This window comes from Arachis hypogaea, chromosome 6 (genome assembly GCF_003086295.3).
Source record: "Arachis hypogaea cultivar Tifrunner chromosome 6, arahy.Tifrunner.gnm2.J5K5, whole genome shotgun sequence".
Taxonomy (NCBI): Eukaryota; Viridiplantae; Streptophyta; class Magnoliopsida; order Fabales; family Fabaceae; genus Arachis; species Arachis hypogaea.
The window spans coordinates 112,724,195-112,735,654 of record NC_092041.1 but is presented as its reverse complement, the minus strand read 5'-3'; the positions used below and the strand labels follow the sequence as shown (position 1 = coordinate 112,735,654).

The following is an 11,460-nucleotide window of genomic DNA, read 5'->3' as shown; positions in this document are numbered from 1 at the left end:
TTAAAAATTGAGAGTTAAAAACAATAAAAAAAAAGTTGAAAGATGTTACATGCAGCTTCAATTTCCACTAGTTATTAATGTTTGAGTATAATTATGATTAATTAGATTAAATTAGTATTATTTAATATATTTAAATATTTATTATAGAATATTTGAATATTTATTATAAGATCGATATTACGATTTTATTATAGGATATTACGACTTTATTATGACTTTATTATTATTTCAATTCTCTTAGCACCTATAAATCTTTTTTATATTATATCATTTTACACAACTTAAATACGTACAAACATTTTTTCTATTACTCTCTCTTCTTTTTCTAACAATTAATTAATATCACTAGTATATATCTTATAACAGTACTTAATATCCACTAATATAATTAATGCTGCAAGTATTATATTATATTATATATGTAACTTAAGTTGAGATTCTAGTAAATAGCTGACATATATATAGTTCCTAATGTTTATTTAGTCTCTTGGTTGTAACATATGTTTTGCCACTAATTATAATTAATCTAACAATTTAATTTCCAACGTAAGTTATTAAATTTTAAATTGTATAAATTGTCATGTTTTTTCTACTTTTCACATCACAAAGACTAGGTTTTATCTCTCATAGTCTTTAGTTGTAGTTTATCGTATGTATTAAACTAGAATACTACGATTCATGATATTCTTTTATACATCTCAAATATGATGAAATCACAAATTTTCGCCATTTTTATAGTGTCCATTGTTGTTTTACCTTGTTGCTTGTGTGCTCGAATATCTTCATCATCATCTCATGCAAGTTTTAACAGCTTCAATGTTGTTGACTATGGTGCCCATGGGAATAGTCAAATTGATGATTCAAAAGTAATGTATAACGTTGTCTAATATAATGTAACAGTTTTTATATTTAATTAATTAATTGATTTTATGATTGTGTGATTTACAAGGCTTTTTTGAAAGCATGGAAATCGGTGTGTGATGCAAGTCAAAATGCGCCAACACTTGTCATACCAAAAGGAAAAACCTTCATGTTGCAACCCATTTCATTTCAGGGTCCTTGCAAACCTACCAAAATTAACATTAAGGTAATTAAATTTTCCAAATTGATCTTTTACACTGCATCCTCAATCCCACTAATTAATAATTACAATAAGTTGTCTTTTTATTTTTTATTTTTAAAAAAAGGAGAGTGCGTGTTAGGTAAATAATGACTTTTTTAAACAATATGAACAACCACCAATCAAATAAAAATACACTACACTTCTAAATTACCCACTTAAATCTTAATATTAAAATAACTATCCGTACACCTAGTGAAATGAACATCCGATATATCTATTGTTCACATTGTTTAGTATTTTCATTGTCTACCTATACTTTTCCTTAAAAAATTTGATGTGATATATATAGCTTGAAGGAACTGTGATTGCCCCCAAAAAACTTGAAGGATGGAAATGGTCAAGTGATGATGATGAGAAAGATGCATGGATCACGTTCTCAAACATAAGGGGTCTTGTTATCAATGGAGGTGGACAATTTGATGGCCAAGGTGCTTCATGGTGGGGTTGTGAAAAATGTAACCGACCAACGGTACGTGATTCATTTAATCAACATTTATTTTAAGGTGCAACTCAGGTGCAGTAGACTTGACGTGAAGTTGGTATTTGAGAGCCGTTAGATAATTTGACTGAATTTTTATATAATAACTCTCCGATATCAACTTTACATGAAGCCGACTTCACTTTAGTTTTCATCTTATTTTAATTTTATTTTCAAGTGAGAATAATAACCCTTATTATTATTAGCCAATTCAATTTAGATAACTTTATTGTTTCAAATCACATATTAATTGAGTACATTTTGTTGGAAATTAAATTTTGCAGGCTTTGCGTTTTCATGGGTGTGAAAACTTAGATCTTAATTCATTGAATCACATGAATAGTCCAAGAAGTCACATAAGTATAAACCAATGTAATCACTCACAAATTTCTAATCTTCGAATTAGTGCACCAAAGGAAAGCCCTAACACTGATGGAATTGATATTTCGGCCTCCTCCAATATTCTTATTACAGGATCTACTATAACAACGGGTAACACACAAAATACTTATACCTTTTTTTTTCTTTTTTTAAACATTAATTCACGGAATTTTCATTTCTATTTAATGAAGAAATCAAATAGGCATTATTGAAAATGCATTTACACTATTTTAATATTTTTTAAAAACATTTTATTTTCAAAGATAATAATAATCTTTGAATAACATCTTTTGTTTTATATTCTTTTTCTTTATTATTATTCTAAAAATAAATATTTATTATACCCATATGCTTATTATGGAGTTAAACACATAATCAATTTTATGTGTAATTTTATTTGTTATGTAGGTGATGACTGCATTGCGATTAATGGTGGTTCCTCTTTCATTAATGTGTCTTCTATTTATTGTGGACCTGGCCATGGAATCAGGTATATGTTTATCTAAACTAATTGTCTTCTATTTATATAAGGATATTTTTATATAAAGATGATAATTAAAAATAGTTAGATAAATTAATATTTTTTATTAAAATGTTTAAGATAATAATTATGTATATTATTTTTCATATAATAAAAACATCTTATAGTTACATATATTAAAAAAAAAACTTTTATGATTTTAGTATTGGAAGCCTTGGAAAAAATGGAGCCTATGAAACAGCACAAGAGATACGTGTACAAAATTGCAACTTCAGTAGAACTACAAATGGGGCAAGAATTAAGACATGGAAGGTAATAACATAACTACATAAGTATCCACTTTAATTAGTTGTCTATATATAAGCAAATTAATTAATTTGAAAAGAATTTCTTTAAATTATATGTAATTAAGTATCATGTAAGAAGATGCAAGAAATTTTCTAACTTATGAAATATCAATATAATTTGTTTCCCTTTTTTTTTCCTAATCAGGGAGGATCTGGATATGCTAAAAATATTATATTTGATAATATTATAATGGATGCAGTGGATATCCCTGTAATTATTGACCAACAATATAAAACGGATGATATAAAAGTGAAAAAAGTGAAGGATGATAAAGCAGTAAAAGTGAGTGATGTTACATTTCTCAAAGTGAGAGGGACCTCAACTTCTGAAGATCCGGTTCAACTTAATTGTGATGCCATTGGATGCACCAATATTAACTTGGAAGGAATTGATATAACATCGACCAATGGGGAGAAGACACGTGCATCCTGCAAAAATGTACAAGGGATATGCTCTTCATGCACTCCAAATGTTCCATGTCTTTCTAGTCAAAATAATTTAACAACTAATAAGTTCTTGTAGTTCACACCCATATAGACTACTTACTAGGTTGTTGTTCTTTACTTTCTCAATTTTCCTGAATTATTTATAGAATAAGAAATACTTATATAATAATATCTGATCTCATTTTAAAATGTCTGACAATTATAACTTTTTTAATTATCATGTTGACTTCATTTGCAATTTAAGTGTTTTCTTTACAATTTAACTTGGCCCCCTTTGTATTATTTTTCCTTGGTAGTTAGGGTTGAATTATATTATTTAAAAGATTTTAACGTAAAATTCCATCTGAGTAGGGGTGTACATTGTCTGGTCTGATCCGAAGATCTGATCTGATCTCGAATATTTTAGGGATTAATTTGGTGTGATTTTATCGGGTCTATAATCGGGTAAGGGTCTTAAAAATAGATCCGGTCATTATTTTTTGTCAGATCCGGGCCATAACTCGGGTCACCCGAACTCGGCCCAGTGGTCCGGTCATCATACACAATTAATATTTTGTGTTATTAGAGATGAATGATGACTATTCTTATGTGGAATTTAAGTATTGTAAACTTTAATATTTTGTGTTATTGGTCATTATAAGACTATAAGTTAATGTTTTATATTTAAAATGCATAATATTGTGTTATTTGTATTGATTTAAATATTTAGTGTTATTAGACAATATTACTATTGATTATGGTTATGTTTTAATTTTAGAGAAGGGTTGGTTCTTGTTATATTTTTCTAAGTAAATTTTACCATGTCAAATAATGGTTGGAGTCTTAAAAATTTGGATATTTTCACATGCTAACTTATAAGAAGGTATCAAGGTAATATAATGTTAACGGCCCGGTTTTCACCCGATATAATCGTGGCCCGAAAATGTATAAGTTTCATCGGATTTAGAATCGGATTCGGGTCTAACAAATAGGTCTAGTATCTATTTCGAGTCGAATCTGTGTCACATCATACCCAATTTCACCCATCCCATAAATACTCCTATATCTGAATTGAAAAGATAAATAAATATGTCTTATAGAGATACAAAATTTTTTTTTTGGTAGAAATATTTTGATGGATGAATAAGAAATTTTATCATTATTTTTACCGTCAATAATAAAACCATAAGGTACAACATAATACAATACACTCATAATACAATACATACAATAACACACACACACATATATATATATATATATATATATATATATATATATATATAAAGAATTTTTTGGATAAACTATAATCGTATATTAATATTTTATTGATGATATTAATGCGCAAACTAATTTTTTAAATATTTTTAATATTTTTTTAATTATATAAATCATGTTAGATAATTTTGTGTATTAATAATATATATTATTTTTAAATTATTTAAAAAGTATAGGCTAAGAACAAAATTAGATATATCAATATATAATTGTATTGGAGAGTGTATCTAAATGTGTTAATTTTTTTTATTAAAATGCAAACAAACAAAACAACAACAACAAAGCCTTGTCCCACTAAGTGGGGTTGGCTACATGAATCAAACAACGCCATTGTGCTCTGTCATGTATCATGTCTACAGAGAGACCGTTTACATGTAGATCTCGTTTGACCACCTCATGGATGGTCTTCTTAGGTCTTCCTCTGCCTTTCGCCCTTTGTCCATCTTCCATCTCATCCACCCTCCTGACTGGATGTTCTATCGGTCTTCTTCCCACATGTCCAAACCACCTGAGACGCGATTCAACCATCTTTTCCACAATGGGTGCTACTCCAACTCTCTCCCTTATATCTTCATTCCTTATTTTATCCAATCGCGTATGACCACTCATCCATCTCAACATCTTCATCTCTGCCACACTCAACTTATGTTCGTGCTCCCCTTTAGCCGCCCAACACTCCGTACCATACAGCATAGCCGGTCTTATAGCGGTGCGATAGAATTTACCTTTAAGTTTTAAAGGCACTTTTTTGTCGCATATAAAACCAGATGCACTCCGCCATTTTGACCAACCTGCTTGGATCCTATGATTTACATCCTGTTCAATCTCTCCATTATCCTGTATGATGCACCCAAGATACTTAAAACTTTTAACTTTTCGCAGGATGTTTTCTCCAATCTTCACCTCTATATTGGAGTTTTCCCTTCTCAGACTGAACTTACATTCCATATATTCCGTCTTGCTACGGCTTATGCGCAGACCATACACTTCTAGAGCTTCTCTCCATAACTCCAACTTCTTATTTAGGTCTTCCCTTGACTCTCCCATAAGGACGATATCATCGGCAAAAAGCATGCACCATGGCACAGGCTCTTGGATGTGCTCTGTGAGTACTTCCAAGACTAATGTGAAAAGGTATGGACTTAAGGATGATCCCTGGTGTAATCCTATACCAATAGGGAATTCCTCTGTCACACCACCTTGAGTCTTCACACTAGTTGTGGCCCCATCATACATGTCTTTAATTGCCCGAATATATGCGATCCTTACTCTCCTCTTTTCTAAAACCTTCCATAAGACCTCCCTTGGTACCCTATCATACGCTTTTTCCAAATCAATAAACACCATGTGTAGATCCCTTTTATTACTACGATACATCTCCATCATCCTTCTTAATAGGTATATCGCTTCAGTGGTAGATCTGCCTGGCATAAATCCAAATTGGTTCTCTGTTACTTGTGTCTCTTTTCTCAACCTCCGTTCTATCACCCTTTCCCATAACTTCATAGTATGACTCATAAGCTTAATCCCTCTATAGTTTCCGCAACTTTGTATATCCCCCTTATTCTTGTAGATAGGTACCAAGGTGCTCTTTCTCCACTCATCAGGCATCTTCTTTGACCTTAAAATCTCATTAAAAAGCTTGGTTAACCAGTTGATGCCTTTTCCTCCAAGAACCTTCCAAACCTCAATCGGGATATTATCAGGTCCTACTGCCCTGCCATTTTTCATCTGCTTTAGAGCCTCTTTTACCTCGAAGTCTCGAATCCTTCGATAGTAGTTAAAGTTTTGATCTTCTTCCCTTGTGCATAATCGACCAAGGATCGGAAGAGTCTTCTGTCCCTCATTAAATAACTCGTAGAAGTAGCTCTTCCACCTTTCATTAATCTTCTCCTCTTGAGCCAACACCTCTCCATCCTTATCCTTTATGCACTTAACCTGATCCAAATCTCTCGTTCTTCTTTCCCGACTCTTTGCGATTCTATATATACCTTTTTCTCCTTCTTTCGTGCCCAAAGACTGGTAGAGACCCTCATATGCTCTTGTTCTTGCTTCACTTACAGCCACTTTTGTCTCTTTCTTAGCCGCCTTATATTTTTCCCAGTTATCTGCATTGCGGCATAAAGACCACTCTTTAAAGCATTCCCTTTTTATCTTTATCTTTTTTTGTATACTCGCATTCCACCACCAGGACTCCTTGTCTCTTGGTCCTATTCCTTTAGATTCACCAAAACTTTCTTTTGCTGTTCTTCTAATAACTTCTGCCATCTCCCTCCACATTTCTTCCGCGCTTCCATTCCCATCCCACTTTGCCTCTTCTCCTACCCGTCTTAGGAAGCTTCTTTGTTCCTCCCCTTTCATCCGCCACCACCTCGTCCTTGGGTTCTTCGTATGATGTCTTTTCCTCAACTTTTGCTCAACGCGAAAATCCATGACGAGCACCCTATGTTGTGTTGTCAAACTCTCTCCCGGGATAATTTTACAGTTAATGCAAAATTTCCGGTCGACTCTCCTCAACAAGAAGAAGTCGATTTGAGAGCTTGTCATGCCACTCTTATAGGTTATAAGATGTTCGTCTCTCTTTTTAAAACATGTATTTGCGATGAGAAGATCAAAAGTTGAGGAAAAGTCCAAAATAGTTTTACCCTCGGCATTGATCACCCCGAAACCATGGCCTCCGTGAATACTCCCATATCCAGTCACTTCTCTCCCAACATGGCCATTTAAATCTCCTCCTAAGAAAATCTTATCTCCCAAAGGTATGCCTTGAACCAAACTCTCTAGATCCTCCCAAAACCTTATCTTGTGTTGTTCGTCCGAACCCACTTGCGGTGCATAGGCGCTAATCACATGGAAAGCACCTCCCTCCACCACAAGTTTGATAGAGATGATCCGATCTCCCACCCTCTTGACATCCACTACGTCTTTCTTCCACTGCTTATCCACAATTATTCCAACCCCATTCCTATTCTTCACCTTTCCTGTATACCAAAGTTTGAAACCAGAAGTATCCAACTCCCTAGCCTTTGCACCAACCCATTTCGTTTCTTGTAGGCACATAATGTTAATCTTCCTCCTTGTCATGGTGTCCACCACCTCCATGGACTTTTCTGTTAGAGTGCCTATGTTCCATGTCCCAAATCTCAACCTTCTGTCGCTTCGACCTTTACCTTTTCCTTTGTGAACTAGCTTATTTACCCTCGTCCGTTCACGAAAACGCGAGAACCCTTGCTCATTTAACACTACATCCGGGCACCGATGCAGCGGCTCTTGCTTCGACACCGTACTCGAGCCACACGGCGCGTTGCTTCCGGGCAACGACCTAGCTTTAGCGCAATAATGTCTTTGATTAAAATGCAGTTATAAAAAAAACACATGTGTCAAATTCAGACCATATAAATAAATTTATTTAAGTTGATATAAAGTGAAAACAAAACATTAATTATAGAAAAAGTAACTCCCTTTTTATGCATTTAATATCATTAAAAACTTTAAAATCATATCTTACTATAAAACCCATCAACTTTTGTCACCAAAAAAAGAGTTAAACCCCAAGATGGTCTTTGAGATTGATGTCATGTACTAAAATCGTCTCTAAAATTTCAATTGTACTAATTACGTCTTTAAGATTGAAAAAAATACACCATATTAGTCCCTGATCTATTTTCTATTAACGGCGTGATGACGTGGACTGTAAGTGACACGTGTCACAATGTTATTTGGCCATGTGTCCGTTTGTGCCACGTGTCACAACAGTATTCGTCCACGTGTCATCCATTATGTCATCGTTGTATATGCACCAAATTAGTCCCTCACTTTGCATTAAATGACTCATTTTAGTCCCTGAAATTGAATGTCATGCACCAAACTAGTCCCTTCACTAATTTTTTCTCATTTTTTTTAAATTTAAAATTTTAATATCTTTGATACACTAATTTCAATTCTATTTTTTTCATATATCATTTAAATACAAATGTTTTCATAAAAATTTTTAAGATTTTACTTTTTAGTTTTAATTATATAATTTTTTTTAATAATTTAACATTGATAGAATTTGTAATATATAAGTATGTTATTATAAAAAAATAATTATATAATTGATTAGACACATTTTTTTTATAAAAAAATATGTATTTTTAACAATAAATTAATAATTAAAATAAACATTTTTTCTTATGAAATACATGTTTTCGTTAATGTGTAAATGAGTTAGATTGAAGGCATTTCAAGCACCCTCCCTACCATCTTTGACCTCTGCAGTCTAGACAAAAGAGGTCGGAGATGATGGTAATGAGGGAAGCTTGAAATGCCTTCACGTCAACTCCAAGACGGTGGTTATTAGGGGTATCTGCAAGAAAAAAATATTTTATACAAGTATTGAAAGAGGTCGGAGATGGTAGTGAAGTTGCTTGAAAAACCTTCACGTCAACTCTAAGTCGCGGTTAAGGTATTCGCAAGAGAAAAAATATTTTATAAAAACACTTTTATTTGAAGAACATGTGAAAAAATAGAATTGAAATTAATGCATTAAAAAATATTGAGAATTTTGAATTTATAGAAAAAAAAAAGAGAAAAACTGGTGAAGGGACTAGTTTGGTGCACGACATTCAATTTCAAGGACTAAAATGAGTCACTTAATGCAAAGTGAGGGGCTAATTTGGTACATATACAACAATGACATAATGGATGACACGTGGACGAATACTATTACGACACGTGGCCAAATAACATTGTGACACGTGGCACAACCATCCACATAAGCATGCCACGTGTCACTGGTCACCACATCATCATACCATTACATGTGGCCAAATCATGAAGTGACATGTGTCACTTACAGTCCACGTCATCATACCATGTCATCACGTCGTTAATGGAAAATAGGTCAGGGACTAATATGGTGCACTTTTTTCAATCTCAGGGACGTAATTGGTGCAATTAAAATCTCAGGGACGATTTTAGTGCACGACGCCAATCTCAGGGATCATTTTGAGTTTAACTCCAAAAAAAAAAAACCATCAAAAGAATACTTAAATAGCATTTAATTCTTATTTTCTTTGTGTACTGTCTAAAAATAAAAATAAAAAGAGAAAATTCCACTTCCCTTTCCTGCGAGATGCTAAAATGACACCCCCTCCCTTCTATTTTATAAATGTACATTCTCCTCCCTTCTAACTTTAAAAAACCTTCTCTTTAATCTATTTTAAATTTTTTGTATTAACTAATATTAACTTTATCCATTTTTTAAGAAAAATAAATTATTTTTTAAAAAATATCCATTAACAAAAATTTTATTTTTTATCATTAAATTTTGCTTACTAAAATACCCTTCTAATAAATTATTTTTTTATTGATTAAATTATATTTTTATTAAAATATTTTTTAAAAAATTAATAATTAAATTATTTTTTCTAAGATACCTACCCTTCAATAATTTTTTAATTATTAAATTATAATTTTACCAAAATTTTTGTTAACAATTATTTTTATATTTTACTATTAATTTTTTTATATTAATATATATTATTTTAACATTAAATAAAAAAATCTTACGACTGTTAATATATATAATAATTAATATATATTGATATTGAAAAATAATCTTACTAAATTTTTTTATTTAATGTTAAAATAATATATATAGATATCGAAAAATTAATAGGAAAATATAAAAAAATTGTTAACAAAAATTTTGGTAAAATTATAATTTCATAATTAAAAAATTATTGAAGGGTATTTTAGAAAAAAATTATATAACTATTAAATTTTTTAAAAAATATAATTTAATCAATAAAAGAATAATTTATTAAAGAATATGTTGGTAAACAAAATTTAATGATAAAAAATAAAATTTTTATTAATGGGTATTTTTTTCAAAAATAATTTATTTTTTCTTAAAAAATGGATAAAGTTAACATTAGTTAACACAAAAAGTTTAAAATGGATTAAAGAGGAGGTTTTTTAAAAGTTAGAAGGGAAGAGAATGTACATTTATAAAATAGAAGGAATGAGAGTGTCATTTTAACATCTCGCAGAAGAGAGAGTATAATTTTCTCAAATAAAAATAAAAATACTCATCACTACCTTACTATTTCTGCCTCTCCCTTTCTATTTTTTTTTTCACAAATAAAATTCAAATATAAGGACAATGGCTAGAAAAAAAATTCCAATAATTTTTTGGGTGACTAATACAATAAATAATTAGTCTATATTATTAAATAATAAAAATTCATATACAATTATTTTTATATAAAATTATATTTGAAAATCTTTAAATAATTTAATAAATTTAAATAAATTATTATTTAATAATTTTTAATTATTAAATTTATATAAAAATAATTTGGTTTGAACTTTTGAAAATGTTTGGTGTTATTTTTATTAAAATTTAATTTTAATGTTCTGATAATATAAAATATTTTATTCAATCGTATAATTACATTTGTTCTTTTAAATAATTATTTATATAATTAATATAAAAGATAATTATTTTTATCTGTATAATATTACGTAATTAAATATACGTATAAAATTATTTTACATTTTAAGTATATTAAAATTAATTTTTTTTATTATTTTTTGCAACCTTAGTTTAGTTAGTTAGTAGGTGTGATGTGATGTGAAGTGGGAAAAATCCCACACGGACCAGAACCTAGTACGGATCTTATCTTCCCTTTTTTGGTCCTTAACCTTCCTTAAGCGGAATATGAACAAAAACATCAACATCATCACCGCACCATTTCTTTGTTTATTCTTTTTTCGCATAAACAAATACATTAAGATTCGGACACACACACAGACAGAGATTGCGTTAGAGAGAGAAACCTCGGATCCAAAATGTTCTTCATTCTTATTCTAATCTAACCACAACGACACAGCTACCATATCTGTTCTTATTCCAACTCTTTTCTTCATACCCCATGAATAAGATTCAACTTTGCATTAA

The 11,460-nt window shown here is 30.7% G+C and overlaps 1 protein-coding gene across 1 annotated transcript; it reads left to right on the top strand.

Annotated features, from left to right (window-relative positions):
• Positions 1 to 707: 707 nt before the first annotated feature.
• LOC112757839 (probable polygalacturonase At3g15720) lies at positions 708 to 3,333 on the top strand. Its single transcript, XM_025806391.1, has 7 exons — positions 708 to 866; positions 950 to 1,087; positions 1,413 to 1,592; positions 1,886 to 2,093; positions 2,391 to 2,472; positions 2,667 to 2,775; positions 2,956 to 3,333. The coding sequence occupies exons 1-7, from the start codon at positions 708 to 710 to the stop codon at positions 3,331 to 3,333; spliced, it is 1,254 nt and encodes a 417-aa protein (XP_025662176.1).
• Positions 3,334 to 11,460: the final 8,127 nt, after the last annotated feature.

Coding starts and splice junctions, on each gene's coding strand:
- LOC112757839 (XM_025806391.1), top strand. CDS start 708: ATGAAATCACAAATTTTCGCCATTTTTATAGTGTCCATTGTTGTTTTA. Junction 867..949: donor GTCAAATTGATGATTCAAAA/GTAATGTATAAC, acceptor GTGATTTACAAG/GCTTTTTTGAAAGCATGGAA. Junction 2,094..2,390: donor AGGATCTACTATAACAACGG/GTAACACACAAA, acceptor TTTGTTATGTAG/GTGATGACTGCATTGCGATT.